General features: G+C 37.6%; 1 protein-coding gene across 9 annotated transcripts in view; it reads left to right on the top strand.

Moving 5' to 3' along the window:
* LOC124605898 (uncharacterized protein DDB_G0283697-like) overlaps positions 1-20,242 on the top strand; it is a 222,010-nt gene that overhangs the window by 156,032 nt on the left and 45,736 nt on the right. For 7 of the 9 annotated variants that reach the window (XM_047137856.1, XM_047137895.1, XM_047137881.1 and 4 more), the window contains 2 exons: positions 5,359-5,578; positions 5,794-5,906. In XM_047137856.1, coding sequence (XP_046993812.1) covers positions 5,359-5,578; positions 5,794-5,906 — 333 coding nt within the window. The remainder of the gene's footprint in view (positions 1-5,358; positions 5,579-5,793; positions 5,907-20,242) is intronic. The other 2 variants (XM_047137909.1, XM_047137903.1) reach the window with 1 other exon arrangement.

Raw genomic sequence — 20,242 nt, 5'->3', positions numbered from 1 at the left:
TGTAGCCTATGATGCTTCATTGCAGTCTGCAGTGCCAGTGATCTTGAATTGAAAGTGATTTCTGTTATTGGTAACAGTACAATATTGTTGTTAGTAGCTAGTTTCGTAATGGAAAAAATAAAGGTATTCATGTGGTGTGGGCTATAAATTGAAAGTAATAACATATGCAGAACAATGTGGAAACAGAGCAGCTGAGTGGCATTTTGGACCTCACCAAACAGTTAAAAACCATTCGCCATTAGTGGGCTGGTGAAGAACAACTTTAAAAAAAAGAGGAAGACTATATGTGCATATAGAGTACTGAATGCGAAACGGTCAGAACTAGATGACTTATTGAAATGGATTCAAGGATGCCATCAAAATGTCATTGGAATTAATACAAAAATGATTTAATTAAAAGCTTGTAAGCTAGCACTACAGTAGAAGATAAGAGACTTCAAGGGTGATCTTGGTTGGTGCTACAGATTTATGAAGCACCATGTGCTTAGCATGCGAACCTAAACCAAAATATCTCAGAAAATGCCACAAGAGTATGAAGAGAAAATGTTATCTTTCCATCACTTTATTATTCAACATTAAAAGAAAACCAGTGGGGAATGAAGCCAAACAGCGAATAGGGACGAAACTCCTGACATCTGATAACCTGAGCTACAGAACTTGCCATGAAAGGTGCTAAAACTGTAACCATGAAAGAAATGGACATGAAAAAATGCACGACACTGTTGCCCTTTCATGTTGTGCTGACAGTACTAAACTTAATCCAATGATCATTTTTAAGCGCAAAACAATGCCAGAATCGTCTGAAATACTGCTAGCACATGAAAAGGGTTTGAATGGACAAGGTTGGTGTGAAATTATGGATTAACAGTGTGGAAGAGAAGGAAAAGTGCTTTATTGAAGAAGAGTTCTCTTCTTGTGGTAGATCAGTGTAGTAGTCATTTGAAAAATTCTGTGAAAGAGAAATTGAGGCAGGGAAATACAGAGCTTTCTGTTATTAAGAGAGGACTTACTTCACAATTGCAACCTTGTGATGTATCGATAAATAAACCATTTGAAGTGTACGTGAGAGAGGAATGGAACAAATGGATGATGGATGAAACCTAACATGAATCCACACCAAAGGGAGCTTTAAAATGACCTACAATCAAACAAGTGCGTCAGTGGATAAAGCATGGGTCTAGAGTGAGACAAGAAATTATCATTAAATCTTTCAAGAAGTGGAGCTTAAGTAATGCTCTCAATGGCAGTGAAGCATATCTTACATATGAAAACCACACAGATGATGACGACGAGGAGGAGAAGGAAGATCAAATGATGGTTTTCAGGGATTTTATATGTCAGTTTGGTTTTATAAACTAAAATATTGTTTAGTCTGGGTTTGCAGTCTGATAACAAAAATTGTAAAAATGTAATTTATAAAAAATTATTTAGAAATTAAGGTGCTTCTTATAGTCCGTAAAGTAAGGTATTCATGGTTTCACCATCCTTAAGCTACTTTCCATGGATGCTTATGTCAGTAGCTTGCAAACACCAGCATCGCCATTTCAGAGATCCCTGTTCCCAAATACTGCAAAATAACAATCTGCCCTTTGTCAAAGTCACTTATGTCACTGATGTTCCCCCATTTGCAGCCTGTGTCATTGTTCCTGTGATTCCCTATTCAGCGCTGCTCTGCTTAAGCAGTTTCCTAGCTGTGTCACGTGCCCACAATGTCACCAGCCAGCACTCAGTTCTACAATGGGCAGTGGCCATAATGTTTCAGCTCATCAGTGTGCACACGTTTGCCGTTTTGATAAAATTACTGAAATCAGTACTTGGTGATCCTTATGAAAAGATTTGGTGGTACATATAATGTTACAAGACATTTCTCCTGTTGTTTAAATTCATCAGCTGCTGTTCTTTATTTTGCATTTTTCTGTAGTTGGTCATCTGAAAATATGCTAAGTTACCTTTTATCAGTCATTGAAGTTTGGTAAACCCATTGCGCTGTTTTGTGGCCAACTAAAGCATATTATTTGGCACCTTTCATATGCACCAATTCAAAGTAATATCAATAAAAATGGAAAGACGTGTATTTCTTGTTAAGCTTTAGGAACAACATAGAAATTAAATTTAAGGAAGGGTGAGGCTGCAACCTGTTAAAATATAAAAACCACCTAGGAATTTGATAAACTTAAATTCTCATTCATATGATAAACAGTGTCCTAAGCTTCTTTCCATAAGACCCAAGTAAGAAACTTGGTATTTAACCCATCACATTAGTGCATGAATTCATTACAGCAGGGTTTGGAAAAAAGGAAATGTAAGGATTGTTAGTGATCTTATTGAGCAAGCATTCAGTACATTTAATTAGAAATGCCATGGTGTTTGTTTGATTTTTTTTTTTAAATATTTATTTACCCAATTCATTGTTTGTGTTATCACTATCATGTTAGCCAACATACCATTCTTATGGTTGTATACTTACTGTGTCAGTTGAAAAGTGATTACTGTGTAGGCTGAGGTAGAGACTGATTATAGCTCCTCTTCCGTATTTTCTATTATTTTCCCCTTGTGTAATGTAATAAAAACTTTGCCCTTGCTTGGTGTGTTACTGCATAACTAATACAAGAAAAACTTAACATATTTATTTTGGTTTGAGCACTGTGAAAGTTATACTGAGTGTTTCTGTCTCTCTTCTGTTTCATTTTATGCTTTATATGTTTTTTGGTTGGAGGAATAGCCTAAATTTATTTTGTAAAATATTTTCATGGGTACATTAAGGTACTGTGTATTTATCACATTGCTTGTAAGGTGCAAATTTTGTGATCTATTTCAAGAGCTGTTAAGTTGTTGTTTTTTCATTTCCATAAGACAACTCTATAAAAATTCCATTTGAGACCTTTGGTAAAAAAGTTAAAAACAGGGAAACATAATGTAAGGAAAAAATTGCTGACTTCACTGTACAGAACATTAATCTTTCTCTTAAAATAACATGTAGATGGTACAGGACTGCTATTACGTGGTCAATTGACCCTCCGGTGCTGAAATAAGCGACATCAGTGAAACAATGTGTATGTGACATTTGGTTGTATTGAATTAGTGCAGTAAGGTGGATCAACATGGTAAAATTGCAGAAAGGAATTATTGTATTTGGATGTGTCTATGAGAGACCATAAATGAAATTTCTGTTGTTATAACACACTTTCCAAAATGTCTACAAAGAATACTGTACCATTTTCAGTCATGCCACTCACTATGAGAACAGTGGTCATAAAAAGAGCTGTGAGGGACCAGACACTGGTTTCACACTGTGCCAATGTAATTTTTTTTTTTTTTTTTTTTAAGGCCACAAGGCGTCCAATGCACTGACTGGCGAAAAATGCATTTAAGCCATAGTGTGTGGAGGGTGTTGCTCAGACCGGAAATAGTCCTATTATATTTTTACTGTTGTTTTATGTATCTTGATAGTGAAATGAGGATGAGTATTTCAAATTCATGATGATAAAGTGTTACTCTTCCGTTTACATCTTCGTGACGGGTATGCTGTGACACTTCTGTCTTACCATAAAAGACAGCCATTTTCACAGGACTTCACACAAGCCTTCCTGGTTTTATGGATGCTCAGGCTTCCTATTGCCCCTCAGTTGAACGACAAAATCGCTTGATCTTAACCCTATAGAAACTGGTTGAGACAATTGGAACAGAGGGTGAAATGTAACAATCAACATCCCCAAAGTTTGGTATGAGTGTGGTTTGAAAAGTCCTCGGAATCACCATGAGAGGTCAGTGCTAGCACAACAAGTTGTTCATGTGATATTTGTTGTACTGTTGCATGTAAACGCGTACCACGTCAGTGCTCTTAGAAGAGAGCTGTGGCAGTGACATGGTTCTGTTGTTGTTCCTACATAGTGATTTGCGAAGATGGAAAAAATCGAGATTCGAGCAATGATTAAGTACGTCATAAAGAAAGGTATGAAAGCAAAGGACATTCATGCCGATTTCCAGAATACACTGGGTGCTCTGCTTTTTCATATTCAGCTGTTGCCAAGTGGACAAATGAATTTAAATTTGGTTGGGAGAGCTTAGATGATGATCTGCGCAGTGACAGGCTAAGATGTGCACAAAATGATCATGGATGATCGCTGATTGAAAGTGCGTGAAATTGTTCACGCTTGCCGGATGTCATGTGAATGGTATATCACATTTTAACATAAGAATTAGAAATAAAAAAAATTATCTGCAACACGGGTGCCATGACTCTTGACGCTGGATCAAAAACGCATGAGAATGGACAAACCAGAACAATGTTTGACCTGTTTCAGGAGAAACGAACAAGATTTTTTGCTCTGTTTTGTGACCACAGATGATACTTGGGTGCACTACTATACCCCAGAGACAAAACAACTGTCAAAGCAGTGGAAACATGCTGATTATCTGCCATCATATGACAATTCCTTCGGCAGGAAAGGTCATGGCATCAGTTTTCTGGCATGCGAAAGGGATTCTGTTTGTAAATTGTCTACCCACTGGGCAAACAATTACTGGAGAGTACTATGCTAACCTCCTGGACAAATTGCAACAAAAGATACGTGAAAAAAGGCCAGGTTTAGCAAGGAAGAAAGTCATCTTCCATCAAGACAATGCACGCCCGCACACACGTGCCGTCGCCATGGCAATATTACACTAACTAAGGTATGAATTGATGCAACACCTGCCTTATTCACCTGATATGACTCCGTCAGACTTCCATCTCTTTCCAAAATTGAAAATTTTTCATGGTGGATGAAGATTCACTTCAATTGAAGAATTGATAGTCGGAGGTGACAACTATTTTGCAGGCCTGGAGGAAACTCATTTTCGAGATGGAAGATTGTTGACCAAGTGCATTAATCTACAAGGAGACTACATTGAAAAATGAAAACAAGTTTCAGTGATGTTAGTACTTTTTTGTATTCAGTTCTGAGAACTTTTCAAACTACCATCGTACCTTTATGAGATTTAATCATCAATGAGTGGCTTCAGCTGTGCATGATATACCTGAACAAATTTGTGGAATACCTTCCTCACTGAATGAGGCTATTATTAAGACTGGATACAATGTTAAACGGTATTGTTGTGAAGTCTCCTGCGGGAAGGGACTAACTTTTTGTCCAATGTGATGTACATGGTAACTTTTTGTCCAATGTGATGTACATGGTATCTTAATGGAGATGAAATTTCTTCTGTCAAATTTTCTTCTATGTAAGTAATCACTTATTTCTGAAGTGTATGTTGCTGTAAGCATGAAAGTAAACTTATGTACATTTGTTTAACTATTATGTGTAAACTTAGGTGAAGTTGAGTCATCTTGTCATAGTGTTGGTTATTTTGTGTAAGATCTCCACAACTCCAGACACTGAAGACACATCACCCCGAAAATTTGTAGTAGATACTCAGAAGGAACAGAGAATAGCATCTGTGGAACAAGAATCTGGAAATCATGAAGAAGGTGAAATGCTTGCTGGAGGAAAGGAAGACGAGGAACCTGAAGAGGAAGATGCAGGAGAACTCGATTCTGAAGATGACAGTCTTGGGGAAAATTTTAAATACTACCACCGTCAGTACCATTGACTGTACTTTCTTTAATTTTTTGAGTTACAGTTGCGTAAGGATTGTTAAAATGGTTTTCCTGTTTAGTTAAATAAATCAATAAAACAGGGCTCTACTTGTTTCTGTATAAATTAGCATTTTAAAAATTAACATTCTTTTCTTTTTTTCTGTATTTTTTATTTCAAAACCTTCAAATTCAGTAAACATATTTTGTTTCTATAGTTCCAAAGACAAGAAAATTGCAGAGAGAAGAAGATGATGAATCTGGAAGTGACAAAGAGATTCCTGTAGTGAAAAGCAAAATACCAAAGAACATGGGTGGACAAAATGCACAGGTGAGTCCTTTATTTCAGAGTAAGACATACAAGAAGTGTTATCCTGTCAAAATATATACATTTTAATGTTGGAGGGGGGGGGGGTGGATATGTTTCTGCAGAGTGAATGCAGCATAATATTTATTTTGAACTGTTGTTGTTGTTGTTGTTGTTGTTGTTCTTGTCTTCAGTCCAGAGACTGGTTTGATGCAACTCTCCATGCTACTCTATCCTATGCAAGCTTCATCATCTCCCAGTACCTACTGCAAACTACATCCATCTGAATCTGTTTAGTGTATTCATCTCTTGGTCTCCCTCTATGAATTTTACCCTCCACACTGCCCTCCAATACTAAATTGGTGATCCCTTGATGCCTCAGAATATGTACTACCAACCGATCCCTTCTTCTAGTAAAGTTGTGCCACAAATTTCTTTTCTCCCCAATTTTATTCAATACATCCTCATTTGTTACGTGATCTACCCATCTAATCTTCAGCATTCTTCTGTAGCACCACATTTTGAAAGCTTCTATTCCCTTCTTGTCCAAACTATTTATCATCCCTGTTTCACTTCCATATATGGCTACACTCCATACAAATACTTTCAGAAATGACTTCCTGACACTTAAATCTATACTCGATGTTGACAAATTTCTCTTCTTCAGAAACGTTTACCTTGCCATTGCCAGTCTACATTTTATATCCTCTCTACTTCGACCATCATCAGTTATTTTGCTCCCCAACTAGCAAAACCCCTTTACTACTTTAAGCACTTTAAGCATCTCATTTCCTGATCTAATTCCCTCAGCATCACCCGATTTAATTCGACTACATTCCATTATCCTCATTTTGCATTTGTTTATGTTCATCTTATATCCTCCTTTCAAGACACTGTCCATTCCATTCAGCTGCTCTTCCAGTCCTTTGCTGTCTCTGACAGAATTACAATGTCATCGGCGAACCTCAAAGTTTTTATTTCTTCTCCATGGATTTTAATACCTACTCTGAATTTTTCTTTTGTTTCCTTCACTGCTTGCTCAATATACCGATTGAATAACATCGGCGAGAGACTACAACCCTGTCCCACTCCCTTCTCAACCACTGCTTCCCTTTCATGCCCTTAGACTCTTATAACTGCCATCTGGTTTCTGTACAAATTGTAAATAGCCTTTCGTTCCCTGTATTTTACCCCTGCCACCTTTAGAATTTGAAAGAGAGTATTCCAGTCAACATTGTCAAACGCTTTCTCTAAGTCTACAAATGCTAGAAACGTAGGTTTGCCTTTCCTTAATCTTTCTTCTAAGATAAGTCGTAAGGTCAGTATTGCCTCACGTGTTCCAGTGTTTCTACGGAATCCAAACTGATCTTCCCCGAGGTCGGCTTCTACCAGTTTTTCCATTCGTCTGTAAAGAATTCGTGTTAGTATTTTGCAGCTGTGGCTTATTAAACTGATTGTTCGGTAATTTTCACATCTGTCAACACCTGCTTTCTTTGGGATTGGAATTATTATATTCTTCTTGAAGTCTGAGGGTATTTCGCCTGTTTCATACATCTTGCTCACCAGATGGTAGAGTTTTGTCAGGACTGGCTCTCCCAAGGCCGTCAGTAGTTCCAATGGAATGTTGTCTACTCCCGGGGCCTTGTTTCGACTCAGGTCTTTCAGTGCTCTGTCAAACTCTTCACGCAGTATCGTATCTCCCATTTCATCTTCATCTACATCCTCTTCCATTTCCATAATATTGTCCTCAAGTACATCGCCCTTGTATAGACCCTCTATATACTCCTTCCATCTTTCTGCTTTCCCTTCTTTGCTTAGAACTGGGTTTCCATCTGAGCTCTTGATATTCATACAAGTGGTTCTCTTATCTCCAAAGGTCTCTTTAATTTTCCTGTAGGCAGTATCTATCTCACCCCTAGTGAGATAAGCCTCTACATCCTTACATTTGTCCTCTAGCCATCCCTGCTTAGCCATTTTGCACTTCCTGTCGATATCGTTTTTGAGATGTTTGTATTCCTTTTTGCCTGCTTCATTTACTGCATTTTTATATTTTCTCCTTTCATCAATTAAATTCAATATTTCTTCTGTTACCCAAGGATTTCTACTAGCCCTTGTCCTTTTACCTACTTGATCCTCTGCTGCCTTCACTACTTCATCCCTCAAAGCTACCCATTCTTCTTCTACTGTATTTCCTTCCCCCATTCCTGTCAATTGTTCCCTTATGCTCTCCCTGAAACTCTGTACAACCTCTGGTTCTTTCAGTTTATCCAGGTCCCATCTCCTTAAATTCTCACCTCTTTGCAGTTTCTTCAGTTTTAATCTACAGTTCATAACCAATAGATTGTGGTCAGAGTCCACATCTGCCCCTGGAAATGTCTTACAATTTAAAACCTGGTTCCTAAATCTCTGTCTTACCATTATATAAATCTATCTGATACCTTTTAGTATCTCCAGGGTTCTTCCATGTATATAACCTTCTTTCATGATTCTTAAACCAAGTGTTAGCTATGATTATGTTGTGCTCTGTGCAAAATTCTACCAGGCGGCTTCCTCTTTCATTTCTTAGCCCCAATCCATATTCACCTACTACGTTTCCTTCTCTCCCTTTTCCTACACTCGAATTCCAGTCACCCATGACTATTAAATTTTCGTCTCCCTTCCCTATCTGAATAATTTCTTTTATTTCATCATACATTTCTTCAATTTCTTCGTCGTCTGCAGAGCTAGTTGGCATATAAACTTGTACTACTGTGGTAGGCATGGGCTTCATGTCTATCTTGGCCACAATAATGCGTTCACTATGCTGTTTGTAGTACCTTACCCGCATTCCTATTCATTATTAAACCTACTCCTGCTTACCCCTATTTGATTTGGTAGTCACCTGACCAGAAGTCTTGTTCCTCCTGCCACCGAACTTCACTAATTCCCACTATATCTAACTTTAACCTCTCCATTTCCCTTTTTAAATTTTCTAACCTACCTGCCCGATTAAGGGATCTGACATTCCACGCTCCGATCCGTAGAACGCCAGTTTTCTTTCTCCTGATAACGACATCCTCTTGAGTAGTCCCCGCCCGGAGATCCGAATGGGGGACTATTTTACCTCCGAAATATTTTACCCGAGAGGACGCCATCATCATTTAATCATACAGTAAAGCTGCATGCCCTCGGGAAAAATTACGGCTGTAGTTTCCCCTTGCTTTCAGCCGTTCGCAGTACCAGCACAGCAAGGCCGTTTTGGTTATTGTTACAAGGCCAGATCAGTCAATCATCCAGACTGTTGCCCTTGCAACTACTGAAAAGGCTGCTGCCCCTCTTCAGGAACCACACGTTTGTCTGGCCTCTCAACAAATACCCCTCCGTTGTGGTTGCACCTACGGTACGGCTATCTGTATCGCTGAGGCACGCAAGCCTCCCCACCAACGGCAAGGTCCATGGTTCATGGGGGGGGGGGGGGGGGGGGGCTTTTCTCCATAGGCCTGTTTAATTTTCCTATAGGCAGTATCCATCTTACCCCTAGTGATATACGCCTCTACATCCTTACGTTTGTCCTCTAGCCATCCCTGCTTAGCTGTTTTGAGCTGTATGAGTGTTTTCTAATTGTATTATATTATTTGGTGCAACATCAACAATGTAAAATTGCTTAAGGATTTAACAAGTATTTGAATGAACACTCAGTTCAGTTGCCGAATTGGATTTTAGTGCAAGAGTGAATGCAAGTGTTAAAGGGAGTGTGTTTGCATAAATACCTATTCTATTCTGCGCAAAGTGACATAAAAAGGTACATTACAAAGAGCTAACAACTTCATACTTGTTATCCAAATTTTAAAAATGCTGCAGATTCCAATGCATTCTGTCTGTTATGTATGAGGGCTATCTGAAAAGCAACCTTCATAAGGCTATAAAGAAATAAAAAACCGGAATAATTAAAGCCAATGGATTAAAAGTAATAAAACTATTTTTATAGTACTTCTTTACCTGATTGCAGCTGAGATTCAAGCATGTATCATATCTCTTGATGGATTGGTAATTTTCTTCTACATAAAATTCTACCATATAAATTTTGGAATCAAACGAGCACAAAACTTGTTGTACCTTAATTGCTTACTCACCATTTCACAGAAATGTGCAGAAAACTGATTGATGGAGACATCATGAAATGCTGTTTTTCACAACATTTTTTGTACTTTTCTGTAGCATCTCTTTTTTTGACTACAGACAGATGGCCACTTATGTTATCATCATCATCATCATCATCATCATCATCATCATCATCATGATGTTTCCTTTCTCTCGTAAATAAATGATAACATTGGCAATACCTTCACTCATCGGATTTCGTCCGTATGCAACACAAATTTTGCAGTGATTATTGCAATTTGTTACAATTTGCAGCTACAAATAATAATAATAATAATAATACCACCTCCATCATGATCTATTAAAATAAAATGAAGTAAGTCTAGATTGCAATAGAACATTTATTACAATATGGCAACCAGTTTTAGTCAAATAGTAACCATCTTCAGACCATATGCACCATGATGGCAGGTGGTGACGTTGAACAGAACAGGTATCATGGATGCGTGAATGTCACCTTATCAGAATAACCATAGAGATGTTTACAAAATCACAATATTTGATTGGTTGAGACAGACGCGCAAAGCTGCCATGCTCAGCCATCTGCAACTATTGGTGATCTTCTTACACTGCCCGTACTATAATAATAGGGATTTCAAAGCTGGCTATATTCCTGTTCATCTTATTTTTTATCTTGTCCTTTCTAGTAATTTGGTTCATAGTTTTAATGAGTGTCATTTGTCCCATGAATTCCGTGTGGTGTAAAGGTCTTCAAACCACAAGCTAGAACTGACACAAAGTACACTATCTGATCCAAAGTATCCAGACACCAATTAATGAACATTATTATGGGGTGTGCGCAGTCTTCACTTTTGACACCTTGAACCCTGCTGGAGACACTTTCAAAGAGGTGTTTGAATGTCTGTGGAGGATTGGCAGTCCATGCTTAAAGAGCCAAAATCGAAGAAGGTAGTGTTGCGGTATCGTGGAGTCTGGGCAGAAGTCTATGTTCTGACTCATCATAAAGGTGTTTCATTGGGCTCAGGTTGGGACTCTGGACAGGCCAGTGCAGTTTGTGAATCTTACTGTCCACAAACCTTTGCCTCACAGATGCTGCTTTATGACAGGGTGCATTTCATGCTAATACAAACAATCATCATCCCCAAAATGTTCCCCCACTGTATGCAGTAAACAGTCTAACGTTTTGACGACTTAAGGTGTGAGCGTGGGTCTGGGTTATACTGATTTATTTCCCCAAACCACATTCCACTTCTTTACAAGATGACTTACTTGGGGTTTGTAGCCACTCCTCTTTACTGGATAGCCGGCTGCTGGAAACTCTCTTGACTCCTTCTCTGTCGAATAACACTAGTTACAGGAATGTCCAAGCCTCTTTCTACTAATGAAATAAGTAGCCACACAAACTTTACGTTTTGTCAATCAATGATGTATTTGACTTTCAAGCACAGTAAAAATTCTCACTTGCAACATAGTATGTAACTTCAGCAAGTCTCTCGCACAGTTGTATGTTAGAAAAAAATTTATTTACATTCGAAAGAAAGTCTATTTAGACATCATGACTTCCAAAAAAGGAGACTGAAAAAAACTCTTGCCTCTAACAACTATATGAGTACTTTTTCAACTGGTCTTGTTTCACATAACAGTAGTCAGTGACACAATAAGCACAAAGCTGCATATGGATTCCATGGTTCTTCCATACACACACACACTAACACATCTATGGATTGCCCCGTCAGGTAATGGTCAGTGCTTTTTGACCACTGCATCTACTTTCTTCCTGCGACTGATTTTAAACCTGCACAGACAAACGTGACGCGTAGTAGGTAGTATTTTACCATCCCACACTCATATCTAGAATACTGTGTGTTTGAGGTGGTAGAAGGCTGAGTGGTTCAAGAATTTACACAAAAATTCTCAAATTACTACATATCTCCCCCTCCCCCCCCCCCCCCCCAACCCCAGACTGAACACTTGATATTTTATACATAATCATTATTCACATAACATCACTCATAACAACAATTCATATCATAACAGTATGCATTTCTTACATATGTTTATATACATATCTTTCCTTTGAGTAACAATTCTCTGTCCTTTCTTACACAATCTTTCACTTATTTTTTCTCTACCCTTTTCTTATTTTACTTTGTTGTTAAGACATGAGCATTTATTCATTGTTTTTGTCAGCTTTACTAATATTTAGTAATTGTGAGGACTCTATTTCTTTTCTTTAATTTTTTTTCAGTCGCAAACTTCAGGTGTTTAGAACACATGAGTAATCTTTTTTTCTATTCTTATCTTTTGTACTACCTTTTTCCTAGTATGTACTATTTTCATTATTTGTAGCTTGGAGGAACTCGAGAGAAGTGAAAGTGTTCTTTTGACACTCATTTACTTCCACGAAACATAATAATGCTAGTCATTCATAGAATTTACACTTTCCAGAATAATTCCTATAAAATTTATTACTTTTGTCACGATACTGTCCCTTTCTCCCAGGATCAGCACCTATTCCTTGCTTGTGGATTGACCTTATGAGACCACTTCCTCTTTCCATTCTGGCAGGTACACCCCTTACTAAACATTTCTATTTTTTAGGACGCAAATCGTCCTATCTCCATGCAGGTACGTCTGCCCTTTATACCTAGTGAATGCGGGGTACTCCCCCTTATCCTTTCTATGTAGGCCTCATGGTTCATTACCCTAATATACATTTCTATGTGTACCATAATTAAGTATCTTCTGGTAAAGCTATAAATCTATTTTAAACTTCGCATTCATTCTTTAATATATTATTCACTCCCTAGAGTCCTCCTCTACTTATCAACTTCTATACTTTCATTAGATATTACCTCTATATATTCTACTTACATTCCACTATCCTTCAATTCATCAGAGTTTTTATTGCACTGACATTGGTTAGTGATCAACCTGACTAATTCTACTCCTACTTTCCTTTTCTTTCTTTGCTCACGCCTCTCTCTTTTTTATCCATTACTCATTGCTACTTTATAGTTGTTCATTATGTATGTGCACCTCTTCTTATGTGTATTCGATGTAGAACTGTCATAACCCCCCATATATGTGCTACACACCTTTTCCGCCTACAACACCTGGCGGTTCTCACATCATGACAGGCTTTGTCTTATATAATTTAATGTTTGCGTAGAAGTGTGTATTTGTGTATATGTGGATGTATGTTCGTGTAGTCTGTTTCTTCGGCCTTCTTATCTAAAGATAAAATGTAGGTTATTAGTAACCACGGAAATAAGGAAGGACTTCAGTGATAGAAGTTTATAAAAAGATATACAGGTCCTCAAGATGAGAAGTAAGAAAGGGAAAATCAGATGTGGTTGCTAGGATCGAAGAAGAGAAAGAAGATAGCCCCAAAGACAGGAAACCCCCCACCCCCCCACCCCTTCCCCAGGATCCCTACCTCTCAGGTACTTGAGTGAGACGCAGGAAGTGGTTTGGTGTTAAATCATCTCCTACAGAATATACTTGTCCCACCTTCACCCTTTGAGGTGACCGAAGGAAATCCTAGCATCTGCATGGAAACGGCAAATGGAGAAGAATCGGGCACACTTGTTTGTGAGGGTTGTTTGAAAGGTGTGATGTGTGTTTTGTGTCAATCATGATTTATTTGTTCTTGTAAATCAAGCTTTTAGCTACAATACCCACCCCTTTCAAAATTTATACAAACCCTCCCATCTATATCACATCTCATATAAGGTATAAAATACTTTATACAAAATAGAAAAGCTATACACTTCGGTATAACAGTTGCTCAGTTAGTCACATCATATTATATTTTCCACAAGCATAATATTCCATTCAATGTATTTCGTCTAGACATAACTTTTTTTCATTCTCTTAAGTTATTCTCTATTTTATGGTCATATCGAGTTTTTTTTTAAATTTTTAGCAGTAAGATTATAGGATAGTTTTGTATTTTAAAGGATTTCAGTACAGGAAAACTATTTTGGAAAAAACACTGAAAAAAACTTGGGATCTGATGGTCGCCACTCTGCCCGTTAACTCAGAATGTTAACATCCCTGGGGATATACAATTTTACATCCTTTCCATTGTATTTCCCCTTTTCTAATCCAGTTGTGGGGTCTACTAAAAATAACGTCTTAAGATGGATCACCGTTTGTACCTGGTACGGTCCTCCATATTTTTGAATAACCTGTGAGTCTCTTTCTTCAGATTCGAGCTGGGAAGTTGATGTCTTATAAGAACCAGGTTATCAACTTGGTACTGTTATGCTTACTTACTCTTCGTATCACCTTTTCAATCAAATTTTTAGAAATTATTTCCTGATTTACTTCTTAATTGACACTAGGTTGTTCAGGCCAATTAAAATTCTTAATTAAAGGTTCTCCTACAAAAGGTTCTCCTACAACATCTAAAGGTGTCAACCCAGTTGATAAATGGGGTAATTCATTTAGGATAAGTTCAGAGTCCTTAATTTTCGTTGTCCACGAAGTATGTTTTTCATGGCAGTATGTATGACACAATTTCCCAATTTCCTTCATTACCCGTTCAGACGTATTTGATAGCGGGTTATAACTGGATATTAACACTTGTCGAATACTTACCCATGCTAGGAATTCTCTAACTTTGTTGCTCACAAATTGTGGTCTTTTCTGTAGTCTGTAAGAAACCATTTTCGGTTTACTTACTTCTAGAAAGTATTGTTGTAAACAGTGTACAACTGACTGCGTATTTGCTCTCTTAATAGGATATAGTTTTACATATTTTGTCCAGCATTCTATGATAACCAGAATGCATGATACTCCTCCCTTTCCTTGTGGAATTGGTCCAAAGAAATCTGCTTCTGTAAGGTTGTGTTAATGACTTAGGGCTAATAGGATACTTCTGTATTTCACGTGAGTATTACTCTCTTTTACTTTCTGGCAAGTTTCACAGGTTCTAATCAAAGACGCTATTTTATGCCCTAGTTTCTTGAAATAATAAAATTTATTCATATGAGATATGCATTTTTTGATTCTGAAGTGTCCGTATTGTGCGAACATACTATACAAGTTCGTCTTCGGAATACACAAACGCCGATGCTGTGATGTTACACTGTCTCTCCAAAACAAGTTATGATCTACAATTTTCCATTTTACCAATTGATTAGGAGGTAACGTGTTCTGGATACACATAGAAAATATTTCTGTGAAATAAGGATCATGATGGATATTCTCTGTTATTCTTTGAACCATCTCTTGTTACCGTGATGTTCGGATGTTCTGCTGACATAAAATTAATGGCAAAAATAACGCCAGGCCCTTCTGTACATTTCAAGTCATCCATTCTTGTGGGTATCCTCAATAATGCACCAGGTACTATATTTTCTGAACCTTTTACGTATCGTTTCTTCATATTGTATTCCTGTAGGAAATGCATCCAGCACATCAACCTACTGTGTAGTAATCAACTACTCATCAGAAACGATAAATCCGTCGTGCTAAAGAATCTTGTCTTTTCAAATTTGGATAACAATTCGTCGGTATTAATTGGCCGGTCCCTCTCCGTATCTGTATGTCTATTCAATGTACGAGCATCTAAGACTAATCGTACCCTACCTGTAGCTTTCTTCACCACTACTAGATGATCATTCATTACAATGGAACTTTGTTCTATAATATTATTATCAATGATTTTGTTAATCTCGTCCCGAAGTGCTTCCTTCAAACTCACTGGTATTGGATATGGTTTGCAAAAGAATGGGGTGTCAACTTTGATTTTGAACATACAAATATAGTCGCTGATATTACCTGGCCAATCGGTAAATACCACTTCATACTCCATTAAAATTTTATACAAATTTTGTCTTTGTTGATCGTCTTGTATATCAGTTAGATGTGTTCCTTGATCAGCATTATCGATTTTTGGTGATAATTGTGCTGTAGCTGTTAATCTTGGACACTGGTGCTCCGTTGTTTGTTCCTCAAAGTGACTATTTGTTACAAAAGGTGTCCAACATCTACTGTCACCTTTACAAAAACAAAGATGATGTTCGTCAAAGTTTAAGATAACGTTAAACTCTAACAACCAATCCAAACCAAACAGTATGTCTCTATTAATATTCTCTACTATCAACAGCATTTGACTAAATAACATATTTCCAATACTGCAGTCCACCTGAGTTTCATATCTTACAAGTTTACTTTTTGTTCCTGTTATCCTGATTATGTATACTCCAGTCACTGGCAATACGGTATGTACTGTTTATTCTGTATCGAGTTAAAAAGAGCGTTTGAGATAAATATACCTCACTTACCAAATCTATAAATATGTTAACCTCGGAATTTTCCACTGTACCTGCTATTATAGGTTGTGGGTTATTAGTAGCTAAGCTTGGTTCTTCAAGCAACAACCATTCCTTTGTGGGTATTTTGTGCGTAAAGTTGACATACTTATATGGAATATGGCCTCCTAATATATGTCCAGGACCTGGGCGCTAGGTACTACATTCCTATTTTGTGTCTTTTGGTTACTCGGTACAAATTCTTGAGAAGTTACTGGCTCTAAATTTGAATGTGGATGCTTCTTTTGATAATTACCGTTACAACTTTTCTTATTGCACTGGTGTACTTTTGATAAGTTTGCCTCATGCCTTTTAAAATGATTCCCGCTATTCATTTTATAGTTCGAACTTTCACTTTGGTGTAAAGTTTCGTTGCAATCCTTATTTATTGCATCAAGTGCATCAACAAAAGACAACAACTCTTCTACCATTTGCCAATCTTTTCTCGCATAGATGGGCAATCGTCTAATTAAAATACATACCAATCTCTCTTCTTCCATGGGTTTATCTAAATACTTTGCTCATGTTAAATTCCAATCGAGATATTTCCTCATAGTACCCCAAGTATTATTGTAATATTTTGGGCCCCGTGGATCTGATAACCAACCTTTCTTGAGCACTGGAAGACCAGTATTTCTCTTTAAATTTGGTTTTAAAGTCTTCCCAAGAGGAAAAATTCTCAATATTTACTGTACCTCATTCTAAGGCTTCCCCTAGAAGGTACCCCACAGCAAATTCGACCTTCTTAGAATCTTCCCAATTTTTTGGTAGTGCTTGGTTAAATCTTTTTAAGAAATGGGTCGGATGTACATCTCCGTCCGGCTTAAATTTAGGGAATTGTCCCGATAACCCTGAGTTAGCTCTCCATTGTAAATCAGTCACAGCTTCACTATAATCCGTTCATCATTAGAATAAACCTAATGTAAACAAACACAAACGTGATGACTTACATATTAGATATATTGTTACTAAGTTACGTTAAATGAAACTTTAAGATATTCAAATGTATTAACAGCCATAGATGTTTTTCTTAATCATGCTGTAGCTATGTAGTTTTTATTACAAAAATCGTGTACAGTCACGGCCTCTGCAGCATTGTGCTCTTATTGTCACACTGTTAATGCATAGTATGAAAACGGCTGAGGCTGCTTTCTGTTCTGTAGTGGAACGTGCGCATGGAACACGGTGAAAAAGTACCGAGAAATAGGCTGTTCTTAATGTTTTTCATAAATTTAAGGGTGTAATGCAGTTGACTAATAAATCCACATTGTACGTGTAGCGCAGTCTGTAGGGTGACGAGATATGATGTCGAGGCGGTTATTCGTGCGTTGGTTCCAATATCCCTTGTCATTCTTTTTTCTTGTTCAGTTTGAAATACCTGCATCTCGTAAAACTCATCCTTTTTTATGAGTTACGTACGTCGTCTTGTTTCTAATTACATATTGGACGCGAAATTTCTGTTTGCATTTCAAATACAAATTCTTAATTATCAAAGTTTTGTGAAAGACTGTTCATAAAAGTTGTTTAAATTAAGAAAACATAACAATTTCAGTTTTAAGGCAAAAATGAATAACCACAATCCTCTTTATTTGGATTATGTCCATTGTTTTATACCACAGGGATAGATGAGTATCGTAGAAACACAAAAAACAATCATTTTCGCAGCATCGAGCACATCATACAAATGCTGCAGTTTTACATTTGCTACTGCACCATTACCTTATGAACCCAACAGGACTGATCTGGACCCAAGCTGAGAGATTTGGACTGAGAAGTAACAAGTCTGTTATGCTCCCAGACATACTGGAACTAACACACACACACACACACACACACACACACACACACACAACTTTTTCACACGTCACTGCCAAATGCTGGCGGGATATAGAACGACTTGTCATAAATGAAGAGAAAATATTGCGCTTGGTTGGTTTTGTGGATTCTGTTGTTGATAGGCTCATTAACAATGTAGCATGTGACACTTCCAGAACTGAAAAGTATTTCTCGGATTCGGATAAGGAAGGAGCTAAGAGATTACCAGACGACTGTCTATAAGTAATACCTTCAGTGGCTTCAATATTTAACTATATGGTGAAATTCTTCAACACTCTCTTACGTTACACACAGCTTAATGCAGAAAAGTTACCCTGTGGTTCGGTCAGGAATTTTCATCATTCTTGTTTTTAATTACGTAATTAGTATGTTAGCTAAACACAATAACGTGTTGTAGTTTTCGTCCAGTCGTCTAAGCTGCGTATTGTGGGAGCTTTTCAGTGTATTATTTCATTCTGCTTAAAAATTAGAAGACATTCGAAGCTGTATTGATCCTCTGCTCGTCTGCGGTCAGTGCTGTCCAAAGTTCAATGCGCGCTGTTGTCCCATAATATCGCTAAGTTGATGTGCGCATAACATACAGCACAAAAGGTACCCTTATTATCGTACTTGAAAGTACTCGAGACAGCTTGCCAGCAGTCCCAAGTGAAACAGAAATCCAATGAGGTTCCAGCAAACGCGAAAGAATACATAGTTCAATGTTTACATCAAGTTTATTCTTGATGATGAATGGATTATAGTTCACACAATGTTAGGTGAAGGTACCCTTTTTTCTACTTTATCTTGGATAAGCTTAATTTCTTTCTACAGGTCGTCTATACCCTTCATGGTATCATTAAGTTCAGAAGAAGGAATAGGCGATACATTACTGGATGTTATTCTCTCGGCAACTTTTCAATCTATAATTTCCCCACATTGTTCCTCCAAACTAATTACATTTATAATATCAGAGTTAGCTATTTTCTGTTTGAAATTTCTTTCTACATTATCTACCCGTGGGTTGACACCTGTACTTTGCGACTGAATGACTCACATTAACTCATTCTGCTTATCTACACACTCTTACAAAGTATACAACCCATGCCTTACATCATTATACTTAATATTGTACACTTTTTCAAAGGATCCTAACTTTTCAATATGTTCAAATTCTACACTATTACAATTGTTCTCAATTGTAAGTTCTAACCTTTCCGACAAATCCTGAAAGGTATCATTCTGTTTCTGACTAATGTCGGTAAACATATGATTTATGTGAGTAGTCAAAGAGTTTGTCAACTCATTCTTTAGATCTGCTTTTAAATTCTCTACTTTAGTACTTTCAGCATCGAACTCAGTCTTCAAAGCGCCCATTCCTTCGCATAGATTACTAAATTCTTCGCTTTGAGAGTCGACCTTGGCACTTAACAAACCTAAATTTGTCATTTGGATATGTAGAGTTTCCCTCTGAGCATTTAAAGCTTCACTCTGGGTATTTAATTGAGAATTTACTAAGCCTAGTTCTTTACTTAGTGTGTCCACCCCAATAGCTGAGTGGTCAGCATGACGGATTGCCGTCCTACGGGCCCAGGTTTGATTCCCGGCTGGGTTGGGGATTTTCTCTGCTCATGGTCTTGGTGTTGTGCTGTCTTCATCATCATTTCATCCCCATCTGGTGCGCAGGTCGCCCAATGTGGCGTCGAATGTAATAAGACATGCACCAAGGCGGCCGGACCTACCCTGCAAGGTGTCTTCCGGCCAATGATGCCAAACGCTTATTTCCATTTTTTACTTAGAGTCATACTTTGAGCTGTGATTAAATTTATCAACTCAGCCCAGTCAGGCACTTCTTTGCTAATTTTCATGGCCATAGCTAGGTCTTGAGTTTCCCCAATATGTTGTATATTTTCCATACTCTTGTATGCTTTAGCTTTTGTAAGCATTTAAAACTAACTTTAAATAAGAGAACTACACAAATAAAGTTCACTCTACAATTGTACCAATTCGTACTAAAGTAATGAAGTTTTGTTTCACGCTCACCCAGTGTAGAATTCTCGTAGCATAGGTGAGCGGATGTGCAGGCAGGTCAGCACTGGTGAACTGCAGCTGGTGCCACCGGTG

The sequence above is a fragment of the Schistocerca americana genome, chromosome 1 (genome assembly GCF_021461395.2).
Source record: "Schistocerca americana isolate TAMUIC-IGC-003095 chromosome 1, iqSchAmer2.1, whole genome shotgun sequence".
NCBI lineage: Eukaryota > Metazoa > Arthropoda > Insecta > Orthoptera > Acrididae > Schistocerca > Schistocerca americana.
The sequence above is the reverse complement of the archived record's forward strand: the minus strand, read 5'-3'. Positions and strand labels throughout refer to the sequence as shown.